Raw genomic sequence first — 18,558 nt, forward strand, 5'->3', positions numbered from 1 at the left:
CGTCCCTCTTGAGCCCAGTGTTCATTTACAAAATGAGCATTTCAGTTCCGATGTTTTTGGCTGTATTATTGTATTAAATGAGACACGAGATGGAAATATAACAACTCACTTGGCTCATGTTAAGTATTCTGTAGTGTTTTTACCTTTTCCTTAAAAAATAAAAATTTCTAGGATCATCTGAGGGGGGACTTCAGGACCCTCGAGTCTGAATGCCTCCCTCCAGCTTTCCGCTTGCCTGTGCCTCAAATAACAGCACAGGCAATTCTCTCTCCCACCCAAGCTTTTTTTTTTTTTTTCTTGCTGTGTGGTGCTGGCATGCAGGATCTTAGTTCCCTGACCAGGGATTGAACTTGTGCCTTCAGCAGTGAAAGCTCACAATCCTAATCACTGGACAACCAGGGAATCTCCTCACCAGAAGCTTTGGTCATTTTTGTATTGAAGTGTAATGTGGGGATTGGAGGAGAGGGGAGCCAGACCCAGGTGCCTTGGAAGGTCGTCTTGGTGGTGCAGGCTCAGTGGTCTTGACCATTACTTATTCTAGTGTCCGCTGTTCAATGCAGGAGGTTCAGGTGAGTGTATCCATTGCAGTGACACTCAGAGAAGCAGCTTCCCAGGTGGTCCAGTGGTGAAGAATCTGCCTGCCAATGTGGGAGACGCAGGAGACATAGGTTCGATCCCTGGGTCAAGAAGATACCCCCAGAGAAGGAAATGGCAACCCACTCCAGTATTCTTGCCTGGAAAATCCCATGGACAGAGGAGCCTGGAGGGCTACGGTGCATGGGGTCGCAAAGAGCTGGACACAAGTGAGCATGCACGCACACACTGACTGAGCCTAAAACCAAAGTAAAACATAGCTGGTAAGTTTATTTTTCTCATATATATACTTTTACTCTTCTGTTTTCTAAAAATTCAGCCTGAAAGGAGAATTATTATCTAGGAAATGCATTTTCCGTTACCCACATCTAAAGGACTGCCTTGGAGGGTGGAAGACCCCCATTAGCTTTGGAAATGTTTCAGCCTTGAAGTGTCTCCTGTTTATGTCCAGCCCGTACACCACCTCAGCAGAGTTGTTGCTCCCGTTCAGGTCTTGGAGTTCTAAAGTTGCACAGGATACTTGTCTCCTCTGTGACTTAGGTGTTCTGAGTTCTTCATTCTGAAATAAACATCTCAGAGATAGTCCCAGTACCACAGAGAACATGCTTCCCCAGCCCGTGCCCAGTGAGGGAGAGCAGTCTAGTGTGGTGAGCCCCGCAGGGTGCCTGCTTACAAGTGCACAGCACCCTATTTTATGCCCATTGTGTTGTCAGCAGCATTTTAAATCTTCCCCTTCTGAGATGGACCCCAGGCAGGCAGGTTTCCTGGAAAATTCCACTTGCCACACCAAGATCCTGTTTTTTTCACATTAAACAGTTTTCGAGGGAATTCGAGTTTCTTTCCACACTAACTTCTTTTTTAAAAATCAGCAGCCTTCCAAGCTGAGAGATGATTTTAAACTTCAGGTGAGTTCTCTAGATGATGATCATGTCTTTGTTGTGTGGGTGATGTGATAGCTGTGTCAGAGGCCCCGTCCAGCCCGGCCCCTTGGGCCGTGGGGAACTCGGGCTTTGTGTGACCAGAGGGAGTGAGGGACGTTGGGATTGCCAGCCAACAATCGCCATTGGACAGCCTGGCTGTTGCCATTTTACACTTGTAATGACGTATAGTTCAGTGACCATTTATTTTGATTTGCTATTTGTGAAGCATGTACTGTAGGTTGGGCACTTGGTTATTTCTCATCCCTGTAGTTACCAGCAGGGGAGGTGTTACCCATCTCATACAGGTGAGAAAACAGACTCAGAAAACTTAAGGAGCTTGTCCAAGGCAAGCTACCTTTTTTGTTGTTGTTTCTTTTTTAAGAAAAAATACTTATTTTTTGGTGGTACTGGGTCTTCGTTGCTACACTCGGGTGCTCTCTTGTTGCGGAGAGCAGCGCCGTCTCTCCAGCTGTGTGCGTGGGCTTCTCATCACGGTGGCTTCTCTTACTGAGAAGCACAGACTCTAGGCAGGTGGGCTTTAGTAGCTGTGGTGTACAGGCTTAGTTGCTCTGAGGCCTGTGGAATCTTCATGGACCAGAGATCTAACCCATCTCACCTGCACTGGCAGGTGGATTCTTACCCAGTGCCCCAACCAGGGAAGTCCTGTTTCTTTTTTGCTTTTTAATTTCTTTGCCTCACCGTGCAGCATGTGGGATCTAAGTTCCTTGAGCAGGGATCAAACCCGTGCCCCCTGCATTGGAAGTGTGGTGTCTTAACCACTGGACTGCCAGGGAAGGCTCATGAAAGTCAAAGTTGCTCGGTTGTGTCTGACTCTTTGCAACCCCATGGACTATACAGTCTATGGAATTCTCCAGGCCAGAATACTGGAGTGGGTAGCTGTTCCCTTCTCCAGGGGATCTTCCCAACCCAGGGATAGAACCCAGGTCTCCTGCATTGTGGGCGGATTCTTTACCAGCTGAGCCACCAGGGAAGTCCAAAAGCTACCTTTGTTTTTGATAAAGGACTTTGTTGTAGTCACCTTATATCACTATAAATATTGGCAAAATGCTTTGGGCCCTAAGGAGAGATAACTAGTCCTTGTCTCAGGCTGTATTGATAGAGTATGGATTATTTCTCCATTTGTTCATTCTGCAAGTTATTTGGGGGCCTGCTATAAAGTAGCCCTGTGCTAGCTGACATGGATAGAAACGTGAAGACAGATGAGGTTCCTGCCTTTGGAGTTTACGCTGTAGACAGACAGATGTAACTACAGATTATGATCATTCTCCTGAAGGAAACCGAAAGGGCACTGAGCAAGTGGGTGACAGGAGGCCGCCTCCAAACAGGTGCCATCTGAGCAGAGACTGCGGTTGGGAAGGAGAGTAGCAGCAGCAGGGGAGCAAGTGTGGGTCCCGAGGCAGGAGTGAGCCTGGCGTCCCTGAGGAGCCGAAAGGCTGGCCTGTCTTTGACTTTTATGTAAATAGAATAATTTAATGTGTATTCTTTTGTGCCTGTCTTCTTTCTGTCAGCATTATAAGATTCATCTCCAACCCATTGCATAGAGCAGTGGTTTCATTCTCATCGCTGTCTGAATAGACCTTTTTGTCCTTTCTACTATGGATTGATGTTTGGATCTTTTCCAGCTTGAGGCTCTTACAACAGTACTGCTACAAACATTCTTGTATACTTCTTTTAAGAAACATGTTTCCGTTTGGTGTATACCTGGAAGTGGAATTGCAAAGCCCTGTGTGTGTGAATCGGAGAAGGCGACGGCACCCCACTCCAGCATTCTTGCCTGGAAAATCCCATGGATGGAGGAGCCTGGTGGGCTGCAGTCCGTGGGGTCGCTATGAGTCAGACACAACTGAGCGACTTCACTTTCAATTTTCACTTTCATGCATTGGAGGAGGCAATGGCAACCCACTCTAGTGTTCTTACCTGGAGAATCCCAGGGACGGGGGAGCCTGGTGGGCTGCTGTCTATGCACAGAGTCGGACACGACTGAAGCAACTTGGCAGCAGCAGCAGCAGTGTGTGTGTAAATATGTGTTTCCCAAGGGGTGGTGCTAGTTCACTTTTCTGCCAGCCATGTTAGAGTTCCAGTTACTCTGTATCCTTGTCAACACTTGCTGGTATCTGTCGTTTCCATTTCAGCCATTCCAGTGGGTGTTCAGTGATAACACTGTGTGGTTGTAACCTGTACTTAAGACAGGGAAGAGTCTTTTGAACTGGGAGGTCCTGGACAGTGCCTGTATGCCAATGCGAGATCTCCAGTAGAGGTAGAAAACAGGCGCTCAGAGGGGAATGGGCGGCAGGGCAGACAGACTGGTTTTTTTTAAGTTTATTTATTTAGGACTGTGCTGGGTCATCACTGTGGGCTTTTCTTTACTTGCAGTGGTTTCTCTAGAAGAAGTGGGCTCTTCTCTAGTTGTGGTCTGCAGGCTTCTCACTGTGGTGGCTCCTCTTGTTGCAGAGCACGGGCCCTAGGGCTCAGGGGCCTCAGTAGCTGCGGCCCCTGGGCTCTGGAGCACAGGCCCAGTAGCTGTCGCGCACGGGCTTTGTTGCTCCTTGGCATGTGGCATCTTCCCAGACCAGGGATCGGACCTCTGTCTCCTGCTTTGGCAGGCGGAGGGAGTCTTTACCACTGAGCCACCGGGGAAGCCCTGATTTTTTTTTTTTTTTTGCGAGGGTGGGGTGGAATTGAGAACACTTTTCTTGTGATTTACAGAGTGTGGGATTTAGGGTCGAAGCGACTTAGGTTCACATTCTGGCTTTACTATCTTCTGGGTATGACCTTTAGGTAAGCAAGTTACTTATGTTCTCCTTGGTTTTCTTACCTGAAAATGGGACTAGCTAACCTGCCTTGCCAGACTCTTGTGAGGACCATATGAGATAACACCAGGTCCTGCCTAACCCAGCTCAGTGCCTGGAGATGAGACTTAGTCCTCCAGTGGAGAATGGTACTTTCTTCTTTACTTCTTAGAAAATGTTATTACTTCTACAGTTATTTCAAAGAGGCATGGCTAAGCCATATTGATAGGTTTTTGTAGCATTTTCTTTCAAAGTCATTGCGGGTCTATGTTAATTGCTTTTTAAGGATAATATACAAGATGAAGCAAGGCCCATTCTATATTAACGATGCAGAACCTGGGGGTGCTTTCCTTTCTACACTTAGTAGCATAGACACTTTTGATAATTCTAGCAGTACGGTAGTGACAGCAAGCGAGCGAGTGAGTGAGTGAGTGTCGCTCAGTCGTGTCCGACTCTTCGCGACCCCATGGACTGCAGCCCACCGGGCTCCTCCGTCCATGGGATTTTCCAGGCAAGAGTACTGGAGTGGGTTACCATTTCCTTCTCCAGGAGATCTTCCCTACCCAGGGATTGAACCGAGGTCCCCCTCATTGTAGGCAGACGCTTAATCGTCTAAGCCACCAGGGAAGTCCGATAGCAAGCAAACCACCCTCAAAAAACTGGAGATGATTCTGTAAGGCTTGCAACTAGCCATTTTCTCATTTGCTGTGTCTGAAAGTGAAAGTGTCGTTTGCTTGCTGCTGCTAAGTCGCTTCAGTCGTGTCCAACTCTGTGCGACCCCAAAGACTGCAGCCCACCAGGCTCCTCTGTCCCTGGGATTCTCCAGGCAAGAACACTGGAGTGGGTTGCCATGTCCTTCTCCAATGCGTGAAAGTGAAGTCGCTTAGTCGTGTCTGACTCTTAGCGACCCCATGGACTGCAGCCTACCTGGCTCCTCTGCCCATTGGATCTTCCAGGCTAGAGTACTGAGTGGGTCGCCATTGCCTTCTCCGGTTGTTTGCTTAGATGTGTCCAACTCTCTGTGACCCTGTTGACTGTAGCCCGCCAGGCTCCTCCGTTCATGGAATTCTCCAGGCAAGAATACTAGAGTGCGTTGCCATTTCCTTCTCTGGGGGATCTTCCTGACCCAGGGATCGAACCCCAGTCTCCTACATCGCAGGCGGATTCTTTACCATCTGACCCACCAGGGAAATCATGTCAGAAAAGTACGTATTAAAAAAATAAAAAATACTTCTTTGAGGATAGGGGCATTTTAATTAGGTTTTTTTCCAGAGGGTTTTTACAATGTCTTTTTTAAAAAATATAAATTTATTTATTTTAATTGGAGGTTAATTACTTTACAGTATTGTATTGGTTTTGCCATACATCAACATGAATCCGCCACAGTACAATGTCTTATATAGTGTGTTCGAGAGGGCTTCCTGGTGGTTCAGTGGTAAAGAATCTGTCAGTTGAGGAGACATGGGTTCAATCCCTGGGTCAGGAAAATCCGCTGGAGGAGGAAATGAAGACCCACTCCAGTCCTGTTGCCTGGGAAACCCCATGGACAGAGGAGCCTTGCGGGATACAGTCTGTGGAGTCGCAAAGAGTTGTACACGGCTTAGTGACTAAACAATGGTGACAACATACAGTGGGTTCACTGTATCCTAATTCGAAGATGTTGCTGTCGGTGTATCAGGGTAAAGCCTGTTTTTGCAGAAGTACCTTGGCTCACAGAGCAGTTAACTAAACTTGAAAGAAACTGGATGAGAACCTTGGGGACCTCAAGTGTAACGCCTTGGATTTTGGTGGGTTAGCAAGATGGTTGTGAGGTTGCATTGTAAACTTGGAGATTTTCCTCGGATACTGACATTCTGACCCTTCTCTCTTCCATGGGAGAGTCCATGGCCACCCCTGATCCCACTTAAAATCGTTTGTGTTGGGTGGGGCGGACAAGTGGAGATGTGATTGTTTTCAAATTACTCAGGATTCTAGGACTTCACAGGGACAAATCACATGATCTGCCTTCTCACCTCTAACTGGCTGTACTCAGTCTGCCTGGAATAGGTCATTTATCTTACCCTGTTGTTAGCACTGCTATTTTCCTGTTCAACAGGGTTTGGTCTACCAAGCTGACAGAACCCCATGTGTGCCAGCTAGCCACTCTGGCTTCAGACCACAGGGTTCTTCCACAGGGAATGGTAAATTTTCTTATTCACCCCAGCCCTACAGCTCCCACCTTTTTTACCCTTTAGGCAAATTGGAAGGGGAGAGCCTGGTAGGTTTCAAACAAACTTAGTAGTAAAAGAGCAGTCAGACTATATTTGAAAATTAAATCGCCAAGTCCATTTTTTTTTTCTGAAGAGGGCGAGGGATGTTGGGGAAGGAATTTTCAAGCCCTTGGCAAAGATTAGGTGACATGGGTTCTTTGCAGATTTTCTTTGCAGATCAGGAGGAAGCTTGCAGATCACAGAGGGAGATTGTTCGAAGCTGTCAATGTAGGGAAAGTTCCTTTTATTGTGTATGGGGGTATAGCTGATTCACAGTGTTGTGCTAGTTTTAGGGGAGCAGCGAAGGGACTCAGCCAACCACATACATGTATCCATTCAGGGAGAATTCTGTTTTACTTTTATTTTCTGGGGGAAAATTCTTTGTATACCCCACAGGTAGTTCCACTTTCTGTCTTTAAGGAACATAATTGGATGCCACATGTGTGTCTCTGTTAAGAGCTGAAGGACGAGACATATTCCCCAGAGAAAAGTAAAGGTTTCGTTTGGCAGTGTTAAAATAATAAACCTTTTGCTTTCCCTTCCTGAAATAACCCTGGGTATAGTTGTTATTTGGGCTTCCCTGATGGCTCAGCGGTGAAGGATCTGCCTGCCAGCGCAGGAGTGTGTGTGTGTACTTAGGCATGTCTGACTCTTTGGTACCCCGTGGACAGCTCACCAGGGTCTTCTGTCTGTGGAATTCTCCTGGCCACAATACTGGAGTGGATTGCCATTTCCTCCTCCAGGGAGTCTTCCTGACCCAGGGATCAAACCTGCATCTCTTGAGTCTCCTGCATTGGCAAGTGGATTCTTTACCACTAGCGCCACCTTGGAGAAGGTAATGGTACCCCACTCCAGTTGTCTTGCCTGGGAAATCCCATGGACAGAGGAGCCTCGTAGGCTACAGTCCATGGGGTTGCTAAGAGTCGGACATGACCGAGCGACTTCACTTTCACTTTTCACTTTCATGCATTGGAGAAGGAAATGGCAACCCACTCCAGTGTTCTTGCCTGGAGAATCCCAGGGATGGGGGAGCCTGGTGGCTGCCGTCTATGGGGTCGCACAGAGTTGGACACGACTGACGCGACTTAGCAGCAGCAGCAGCAGCAGTGCCACCTGGGATGTAGAAGACGTGGGTTCGATCCCTGGGACAAGAAGATTCCCTGGAGGAAAAAATGCTTGCCTGGGAAATCCCACAGACAGTGGAGCCTGGCGGGGTCGCAGAGTCCATGGGGAGGTGTCCATGCAGAGCAGTCCATGAGGTTGCAGAGTCGGATGAGACTTAGTGAGTAGACAACAGCATCATAGTTGTTATGTAGGCTTATGGCTTTCCATTTTGGCACAACTCTCATTAAGAAATGTGTGTTGGTATTTAAATACACGTCACAGAGAGTTGAAGCCTTGTCTGCTAACCTTGGTGAACCTGTTCTGTTAGGCTGGGCAGGCCTCAGTTATTTTTAGCACTGGAGTCTCTTCCCCAGTGACCCCTTGCCCACACGCCCACATCCCCAGAATGAGGCCACATTCTCCACCCACAAATGGGGCCTGTGGAGTAACCACGGGGCAAATTTCACATCTTCCCACAGAACCAGTTCCTTATAAGTGCAGCCAAATACTCAGACAGGCTGACAGCTTTTTCTTTCAGAGGGGCTCAGAGGAGGCAGTTGAGATTAGAGCCAAAGTTAAGAGGATGAAAATAGTGCTGAGGAAGACAGGTCCCCTTGACTCCCAGCTAAGGAAGAGCTTTCTTAGCTATTGTACCCAGAGAGCTGAGCTGAGCTATATATATCATGCCTGATGGGGCCAGAGTCCCCGGGGGGGGGGGGGGGCAAGGACCTTGTGGAAATCACTTTTGGTCTCCCTGGGGCCCAGCACCTCTGGTGTTTCCCATGCACTTGTAAAAGTACAGGAATTGAAACACTGCACAGCTGGCCACCTCTCCACTTTTCCCTCCCAAATGGTACCTTACCCAGTGGGGTCTACCTGTGATGTGGCCAAGTCCTTACCTCTTTCTTTTTTTTTAAATTAATTTTTATTGCAGTATATAATTGCTTTACAATGTTAGTTTCTGCTGTACAGCAAAGTGAATTGGTTATCCGTATACATACAAGCCCTCTTTGTCACCACTGAGCATTGAGGAGTTTCCTGTGCCCTACAGTAAGTTCTTGGTTATCTATCTTATTGTTGTTGTTCATTTGCTAAGTTATGTGCAACTCTTTGTGACCCCATGAACTGCATCACACCAGGCTTCCCTGTCCTTCACTGTCTCCCTGAGTTTGGTCAAACTCATGTCCATTGTCAGTGATGCCATCCAACCATCTCATCCTCTCTTGTCCCCTTCTCTTGCCTTCATTTTTCTCAGCATCAGGGTCTTTTTCAATGAGTTGGCTCGTTGGCATGAGGTGGCCAAAGTATCTATCTTATGCATAGTATCAACAGTGTATATAAGTTTCAGTCTCCAGTTTGTCCCGCCCTTTGTTTTCTTCTTGTGGTTAAATATTTCATCCTTCATCTCTCTCTGCTAGTGCTGTCAGCTTAGCTTTGATTCCATCTGTCTTCACCCCTGCTCCAGTCTCTGGGGAAAGAGGTGACCTTTCTCCTGCCCTGGGGGAGTCCACCCCCATGTCTTGGTCACCTTTCTCTCCCTCATGGCCCTTGTCCCCATATTTATTGCCAGCTTCCCTTCCCTTCCTCTATCAGCTTTGAGTATTTGTGGGGTTTCCTCTGTGGTCTCTGAATATGTCGGCCTTTCTCTTATCTTGAGACCTGCTGCCTTCTCTCTTCCCTTCACTGTCAAAAGTTTCGAGAGAGAATAATTTATCCTTGGAGTCTGGCAAATCCTCATTTCTCACTTGCTTCCCAACCTATGGTTATCCATCAGCTTCTCTCTTCCTAAACAGCTGGGGCATGGAGCACACTCAGTTTCCTAAAATTAGGTCCATCATGTTCCTCTGCGCATTCTACTCTCTGGGTCATTTGCCAGCGTCGAACATTTCTTTTTGAAATTCCAGACAGTCTTCCAGTTCTTTCACCTCTGAGAATGGTTCCTTCCTTTGCGCTGGTTGGTTCTCCGCTGCTTGCGCATTAGATCACATGTTCCTAAGAGCTCCCCCAGCCGGTCCTCTCTTCTGCCCCAGACGGTCTAACCATCTTCCTGCCCCTCTCTGGCTTTCGGTACTTTCCAGTAGGCGAGGATCCCCAAGCCTGTATCTTCAGCGGACGTGGTGCTGCTTGTACATCCGCAGGCACCCACAGGTACTAAAACTCAACTCAGAGTCTTAACCTGCCCCTCCTCCCGCAGACGTGCTCCTCCTGAGGGCTGTCGCTCAATCAAGGGTTCTACTTGCTCCCGCTGTGTCACTCAGAGAGCTGGTCTCTTCCCCCCCGCAACTCCGCCCCCCCCCCACCCCCCGCCCAGCCCTTCGGTTCTTGGCCATATCCTGCTAAGCCTGTCGCAGATCTCTGTCCCTTTCTCTTCTGCCTGTATCCTCATATCTTGCTTCCCACCCGCCCCCTCACAGATTGGTCCTCCACACTGCTTACTGCTGTAGCAGCTGTGGCCTCAACCTTTAATGGTGTCGCGCTACCTATAGGATAAATTCCAGCCTCCTTACCAGGGAATACAAAGTTTTGTGTGTGGTTTTTTTTTTTTTTTTGGCTGCTGTGGGTCTTTACTGCTACACGTGGACTTTCTCTAGTTGCAGAGATCGGGGGCTACTCTCTAGTTGCGTTGCGCGTGGGCTTCTCGTTGCGGAGCAGGGGCTCTAGGCAGGCAGGTTTCCGTAGTTAGCGCTTGCGGGTTCTAGAGCGCAAGCGCAGTAGTTGTGGCACATGGGCCCAGTTGCTCTGCGGCAGGTGGGATCATCCCTGACCAGGGGTTGAACCTGCATCCCTTGCATTGGCAGGCAGTTTCTTAACCACTGGGCCACCAGGGAAGGCCTGGAATGGAAGGTTTTGAGTGGCTGCTTGTTTACTTGCTGTACTCTCATCCATCCCTACCCTTACCTTTGACCCAACCAAGCATTTTGTAGTTTCTTTGATGTCCTGGTCCATGCTGTTGGTTTTTTGTTTGTTTGTTTGTTTGTTTTTTTAAGTCTTTTTGCTCTTGACTTTCTGGCCCATAATAGTGTTACTGAGCAGGGTTCTTGGTCTCCTTAATAGAAGTTGATCAGAGACCAGACAAGAAATCAAAGCAAGGCTTTATTAGGGCCCCTGCTGCAGCAGGGGGCAGTGAGACCAAGCAGCAGGTTACCTTGCCTGCTTGCTGAGGGGCATGTAGAGCTCTTCCTTCAATGGGTGCGAGTAGGGAAGGGTGCCTCCTGGGCTGGAGGGGTGGCCTGGGTGGTTGCCCGCCCGTTGGGTGGCATTGTGCGCAGAGGGCAGGCTCAGTGCCCTGCGTTTGCTCCCAGCTCTTCAGCAGTGGCAGTTATGTCTTTGGTCTTTTTGTGTCTTGTTGCCCATAATTTGCCCCAACACATGCACAAAGTTATTTTTAATCCCTTACAGTTTCCTTTGTATTTTGTGGTTCGAGGAGATGTTTATCCTGGCACAGGCATTGCGACAAAGGGTCTCATGTCCCAGCTTGTCTCAATAAGGTCTGTCTTCCCTGGTCACTCCTCCACCCCGGAGGAAGGAGCTGATCATTGTTCTCATCTTTGTCACCCTTTCCCTGCTCCCCTCACTCCCCCACCCCCCTCACTCCCCCACCCCCCAACTTCCCAGGTGCTCAGTGGGTGAAGAATCCGCCTGCACTGCAGGAGATACAGGAGACGTGGGTTTGATTGCTGGGTTGGGAAGATCCCCTGGAGGAGGGCATGGCAACTCACTTGAGTACTTTTGCCTGGAGAACCCCATGGACAGAGGAACCTGATGGGCTACAGTCCATGGGGTTAGACACTGCTGAAGTGACTGAGCATGCACACACCCCCTTGCACTACGCAGACCTCTGTTAAAGCACCCTGAAATTTCAGTGTTTGGTTTTACATTTCTAATTCCCGTATTAGACATGAGCTCCATGAGGGCAGGTGCTCGATCACACTCGCCTACCACAGCAAAGCACTGGCCCCTCTAAAGGCTGCAGGCACAAATGAGCGGAGGTCCTGACAAGTTTAGTGAACCACCCACAGCCTTGTCTCCAGGCTGTTCTGCTACTCCCCTCCCCCTACCTCATTCTGTTAATTGACACATCCTGCTGACTGTCAGAAATCTGTCCACATTTGGGACAAGCCTGGAAAGCCAAATGGTAATTGTGGTGAAATCACAGGGTTTAACTTAAAAAAAAAAAAAAAAATTTACTTGGCTGTGCCGGGTCTTAGTTGTGACACAGGATCCTGGCTCTTCATTGCGGCATGGGGGATCTAGTTCCCAGACCGGGGATCGAACCTGGGCCCCCCTGAGTTGGGAACGTAGAGTCTTAGCCGCCGTACGGCCAGAGAAGTCCCTCTAGGCCTACTTTTTACCTGCGCCTTCCCAGAGAGATTGCAGTGAAAGCATGATTGCAATGCTAGTGGCGGTCACTGAGGTTCATTCAGCGCGTTACAGACTGAAGAATGTCCAGCCGAGAAGAGTGAAGCACAGAAAGGCTGTGACTCGTTGGCAGTAGGTAGTAGCCCAGGTCTTCTGGTTCCAGGTTTTATGATCTTTATATTATTCCACACTGTTTCAGATGTTTCCATCAACATCTTTTTTGGGGATTTTTTTTAAGGTGTTTTTCTTATATTTTTTGAAGAAGTAATGCTATGTGTTTATTTTTGGCTGTGCTGGGTCTTCACTGCTGAGCGGGCTCTTCTGCAGTTGTGGCGAACGCGGGCTGCTGTCAGCTGCTGCGTGTGGGCTTCTCTCTGCGCGGGCCTCCTGTGGACCCCGGGCTCTAGGGTGTGCAGGTTGCAGTAGTTGCAGCTCCCAGGCTCGAGAGCGCAGGCTCAGTGGTTGTGTGGCGCAGGCTTAGTTGCCCTGAGGCATGTGGGATCTTCCTGGATCAGGACTGAATCTGTTTCTCCTGCATTGGCCGGTGGACTTTACCCCTGAGCCATCAGGGAAGCCCAACAGGTGATTTTTTTTTTTTTTTAGAAGAGTTACAAACTTCCTCTTTCAAAGGGCTAATACTCTGCTGTTGCCTCCAGTCTCTTGCCAACAAATAGCTCGCTTATTTAAGTGCTCTTGGCTGCATTATACCATGTGAATTCACAAGGCAGGTTAGGTCCCTGTTTTCTGGGAACTGAGAGTCTTGAGACAAGTCACAGTGAGCCAGAGGGACATGTTTTTGATGTGCAGGAAACAGAATGCATGTGTGGCTAGTGAAGCTTTAAATACTGCAGTTCATTCATCAGGAGTCCTGGTTGAGCCGCCCATCTGCCAGGCACTGCATGACCGCCATAGACCCTGCTCTTGGGGTCACAGGCAGGCAGCCGAGACAGGTGCTAATGGGACATGCCTGCAGAAATGAATGCATGCGTTGGAGGCAGTGTTAGGAAGCTGGAAAGACTCTGGAGTAATCATGAGGTCGAAGATCATACCTGCGTGAACCAGGAAGCTCTTCACTGTCCTCGGCCTTCCTCTTAAAAAATAACTAAGGTGGAACCAGTGGCTTCTTAGTTCCTTCCAGCTCACTATGGTCTTTGAACTCCAGTCTAACAAAGGCACTTTCAGTGAGTAAGGAGGCAGAGCTGAAAGTACCCTTCTTTTGTGTGAGCTGATTATGACTATGCTACATGTTTCATTCATTATCCCCTTGAGCGAAGAGTTCAGGCCTACAAGGTCACCCTGGCTGCCTCGGTCTACTGAGAACAGCACATCTTACTTTATCACAGCAGCAGTTGGCATTTTAGTGGAACCCCTCGTAATGTTTAGTTTATTCTGACATTTGAGAGAGTGGATCCGCTTTATTCGGTGATCTCAAAAAAAGCATCAACCCCCTTGCCCCTAATTCCTGTATTTGATACTTAGAATGGGAATAATAACCCAAAAGTTCTTATGAAGTCCGCAGAGGCACTGATTCAGCAAGGAAGCCGATAACTGTGGAGTGTCTGCTTTGTGCCCAGGACTGATGTGAATAAGTGGTCCCTGTCCTCAAAGAATGGATGGCCTAGGAGTAGAAAAAAGCATAAGTATTACAGGTGCCATGGTGGCAGCTGATGTCGAGTCGGAGGCACACATGTAAGAGCTGTCAGCGAGTTCTGCTGGCTGGTGGGCGTGGAAACCAGGGAGCACCGTAATACAGGGGAGAGAGTGTTAGGTGGGGGGTCAGAAGAGCTGGGCTTTTCGAATCTCAGTTCTCTGTAATTAGGTATGACGCTGATCCCTCTGAGCCTGGGTTGCCTCATCTAAGTAAAGGAAATACTGATCCCTCCGCCTCATGTCAGTCTGAGTGTGGAAATGCAGGATAGAGTTCTTTCTGTCTGAGCTCTAGGGGCAAGGTTATGTTCTTGAATGACAGAGCTGTCAGGCCACGTGTAATCGCTAAGACAAAAGATGTTATTTGAAGTAAAGATCTCAGATGAAACCCAAAGAGACATCAGCACCCTTTCAAAGGTAGCAGGTTGGCTCGGCCGCTTGAGCTGGCCTGTCCTGGCGGGTCAGCTGTCTGTGTGTGCCTTTACTGGAAGGGCAGCTGAGGGGAGGTGCTGATGTGGCCCCTGAAAGCCCGTCCTCACCTTGCCTCTGGCGGCAGGTATAGACCTATATGGCCCTTCACCTGTGCCCTTGGGGGTGGGAACCCAGTCGAGGTGTGTCTTTTTAATTCTGACCTTTCTCCCTTCTCTCCCTCATATCAGATCTTATCATGTGGGCAGCCTGCTGCAACTGGTTTTGCCTGGATGGACAGCCTGAGGAGGCCCCACCGCCCCAGGGAGCCAGGACACAGGCCTATTCCAACCCTGGGTACAGCTCCTTCCCTTCTCCCACGGGCTCAGAACCAAGCTGCAAGGCCTGTGGGGCCCACTTCGCAAGCATGGCCAGGAAGGTGAGTGTCGACTTCTGGGCCTGCTCAGCCACTGTAGCCATGGGTCCTCGGGCAGGACTCCCCTCCTTGATGCCTGCCCTTCCTTTGGCGGTGCAGAGCTGGCAACCCAGACCTGACCCATCCTTCCACACGAGTATTAGAACTAACTAAGCAGAGGGCTTCCCTAGAGGTCTGGTGGTGAAGACTGTGTGCTTCCAGTGCAGGGGGCATGGGTTTGATGCCTGGTTGGGGCACTAAGGGCTTCCCTGGCTGGTGGCTCAGCTGGTAAAGAACCCGCCTGCAATGTGGGAGACCTGTGTTCGATCCCTGGGTTGTGAAGATCCCCTGGAGAAGTGAATAGCTGCCTACCCCAGTATTCTGGCCTGGAGAATTCCATGGACTGTATAGTCCTTGGGGTTGCAGAGTCAGCACTAAGATCCAAAATGAGTTGGAGCTAAGTTGAAACTTGCAAAGAGTTGGAACTAAGATCCAACATGCTGCAAGGTATGGCTGCTGCTGCTGCTGCTGCTAAGTCGCTTCAGTTGTGTCCGACTGTGCGACGCCAAAGACGGCAGCCCACCAGGCTCCCCCATCCCTGGGATTCTCTAGGCAAGAATACTGGAGTGGGTTGCCATTTCCTTCTCCAGTGCATGAAAGTGAAAAGTCAAAGTGAAGTCATGTCTGACTCTTAGCGACCCCATGGACTGCAGCCTACCAGGCTCCTCCGTCCATGGGATTTTCCAGGCAAGAGTAAGGTATGGCTAAATGCCCCCCAAAAAACTAACCAAGCAAAAGCAAAGCAGCTCGGCAGAGATTTGGACACAGCTGATCTGAATTCCGGAGAAGGCGATGGCACCCCACTCCAGTACACTTGCCTGGAAAATCCCATGGACGGAGGAGCCTGGTAGGCTGCAGTCCATGGGGTTGCGAAGAGTTGGACATGACTGAAGTGACTTAGCAGCAGCAGCAGCAGATCTGAATTCAGATAGCAGCTCGGCCACTTCCTAGCTGTATGACTTCACCTCTTGAGATTCATTTCCCAACTGTGAAGTGGGGATATCATAGTTGTATGTAAATCACATCTCAGTGTCCTGGGAATAAAGTGAGCTAAGCTGTTCAGGGGGCCCGGCGCGATGCTTGGGGTGCAGCAGGCACTTGCTGTTTTCTTCATTAGCTGCCATCGTAAAAAGCCTGACTCTAGATGAACTTGTTCTTTTAATTGAAGGCAGTGCAGGGACATCTCAGATACACCAGGACCCTGACAAGGTGAAGACTGGAGCTTATTTATTTACTGTAGCCATGTTATTTAAAATGCATGATTGCGGTTTCCAGAGTAGGGGCAGGAAGTGAAATTGCTGGCCAGGCCAGTGGTGTGCGTAGGTGTGGGCTTCCCCTCTGTCTGGGCAAGCGTACCGGGGGGCAGAAGGTGAGCCCTGACCTGGGAGAGAACTCTACAGAATGAGAAGTGTGCAGCCCAGAATGTGATGTTCCAGTGACGATAATGGGAACTTTGAGAAGAAAAAATACTTTCTAAACCATCTGCTGTGGGCCAGGGACTATTTTAAGTGATTTGTAGAGTTTTGGTTTCACTTAATCCTCGCAGTACCTCTATGATGTAGATTTTTTGTTTCGGGTTTCTTTTTGCCATGCCACATGGCATTTGGGATATTAATTCCCCACCTGAGGATTGAATCTGCACTTGCTGCATTGGAAGCGCAGAGTCTTAACCATTGGACCCCCAGGGACGTTCTCTGATGTAGGTTTCAGGGGCCCTGACCTCCCACTTTACATATGAGAAACTAAGGCTTAAAGTTTAACAGTAAAAGGAAACTGTATCTGTCAAGTTCCTGACAAATAGCTTCCTAGACATGAAAATACTCATTCTTTCCCCTCTGCTTAGGTAGCGCCCCACAACTGTGTGGTTATTAAAAGGCAGAGCCAGGATGCAAACATATGTCTCTGACTCTCAAGTCCTCCCGCCGAAGACAGCATGTCAGACTTTGTGCAGCTCGCAGTGCTGGCCAGCCACCCCTCTGTACCTGTAAGACGGTGGAGGATGGGCAGCTTGCCTCGTTGGTCATATTTCGCCTGTGCCTCACTGCCATGCAGGGAAGGGAGCACACAGCCAGGCTCTGTTGCCATTTGCGTGGCTACCCCGGTCACTGAGAACTTGGCGGGAGAGGCTGCCAAAGCCAGGTGGCTGTGGCTCCGTGGGCAGGGGCGCCCCTCCTCGTACACGTGGACTGAGGGGTTCAGTCCGAAAATGGAGACTGAGGTGGAGAGCAGGGGGAACTCGGGGCCATGCGGTCTCAGTGCTGCTGGGGGTGGAGACTGTGGGTGGACTGAGCATCGGAGGTGATGGAAGGAGGGCCGTGGGGTCCTGTTCACGTGCCTGGCACCAAGCTAGGCATTTCAGATGCGTGGTGTCCCTGCATCCTTACACCACCCCGTGACGTTATGCTACTGTTGTGTCTTCCCATTTAACAGAAGAAGAAATTGTCCTCCTTATCTAAAGCAGTCGTTCAGCACATCAGAAGTCTGTTAGATGGCCAGAGCTTGTGCTGTTTTCATCGCTACGTTGTGAGCAGTGCTAGGAACGACCAGCAGAAGTGGCAGAGTAACTGGCAGGAAAGGAATGTGGAAAACCCTTGTCTGAATGAAGCAGCATGGGAAATTCCCTGGTGGTGCAGCGGTTAGGACTCTGCACTTTCTCTGTTCATTCACTCCCTGGTTGGGGAACTAAGATCCTGCAAGCCATACAACACAGACCAAAAAAAAAAGCAGCAGCGTGAATTTGCAGCTTTTTTTTTAAGGTCAGTTATTCTCTGGAGTGGAAATGGAGAGAAAGCACAGATAAGTGGTGATAACTTGGGAACTTATCTGAGAGAATAGCATTGAAACATACATTACCATATGTAAAACAGGTCACCATTGGGAGTTTGACGCGTGACTCAGGGCGGCCAAAGCTGGTGCTCTGTGACAACCTGGAGGGTTGGGGTGTAGAAGGGTGGGGTACAGGATAGAGAGACAAATGTATGCCTATGGCTGATTCATACTGAGGTACGGTAAAAACAGTCACAATATTGTAAAGTAACTATCCTCCAATTAAAAAAACAAACAAACAAACTTGGGAGAATCAGGAGATCTAGCATGTTTTTGACGTTGGTCAGCCAGAAGAGAGAAAGTGGATGGATGAGGGGACCGGCCCCAGAAGAAAGAGGGATGGTTGAGTGGGGGTGGGAAGGTGCTTTATTTTCTTCATAGCGGTTTTCACCACCCAGCATACATGTGTTTGTGGACTGCCTGTCTTCTCAGATGATACACAGAGTAAGGGATTCTGCCGGTTTTGTCCACAAGTTTTTCCCAGTGTCTATCTAGACTGATATGGTAGGTGGGCAATACAGTTTTTCAAATGAATGAATGAATGACTGGACTGTTGAGAAGAATTTGCAAAAGAGGAAGTAGATCAGAGAGTGTCTGCTTTCACTCTACGGCTGGCATTTCCACGCTGAAGAGTTTCACTGAGGGCCCGGTTCTGTCCCAGCAGCGTGCTAGCTGCTAGAGGTCACGCTTTTGTGGAGAGAGGGCCAAGACATAGGGCGTTCCCCTGGGGAGCTTACTGTCTGGTTAAGGAGGCCCCCATTTACAAAGAACTAACGAGAGTCAGTTGTATAAGTTAAGTATTAGGGCACCAGGCACTGTTGGTAAATGGATCATTCTAGCCACGAAGGAAGCTTGTTGATTGGCAAAGCAGTGGCCGAGGTAAAAGCACTAGAGGTGGAGCAGATGCAGGCTGGACCTGGGAAGAGTGCGTGGCCTGTTCCAGGGTGCAGGGGACTGGGGAGTGAGGGCAGCAAAGATGGCCTCGGTAGTAAAGGACCAGGGCTTCTGCAGTAAGGAGCCTGTAGCCACCAGGCCACAAGGAGGCACTGAAGGGTTCTGAACAAAGCAGCGACCTGGCTGACCCTGTTTCAGGGAGCGGACATGGCTTCACGAGGAGGGAGGTTTGCTGGAGCCGTAGGAGAGGCGCTAAGGCAGCTCTTGCACAC

General features: G+C 49.3%; 1 protein-coding gene across 12 annotated transcripts in view; it reads left to right on the forward strand.

Annotated features, from left to right (window-relative positions):
• The window catches only part of RFFL (ring finger and FYVE like domain containing E3 ubiquitin protein ligase), a 74,926-nt gene that overhangs the window by 39,932 nt on the left and 16,436 nt on the right, over positions 1 to 18,558 (forward strand). For all 12 annotated transcript variants that reach the window (XM_042255416.1, XM_027975292.2, XM_042255413.1 and 9 more), the window contains one exon: positions 14,343 to 14,530. In XM_042255416.1, the coding sequence (XP_042111350.1) occupies positions 14,351 to 14,530 (180 nt within the window). In that variant the 5' untranslated portion in view covers positions 14,343 to 14,350. The remainder of the gene's footprint in view (positions 1 to 14,342; positions 14,531 to 18,558) is intronic.

Source organism: Ovis aries, chromosome 11, assembly GCF_016772045.2.
Source record: "Ovis aries strain OAR_USU_Benz2616 breed Rambouillet chromosome 11, ARS-UI_Ramb_v3.0, whole genome shotgun sequence".
In the NCBI taxonomy this organism is placed as follows: domain Eukaryota; kingdom Metazoa; phylum Chordata; class Mammalia; order Artiodactyla; family Bovidae; genus Ovis; species Ovis aries.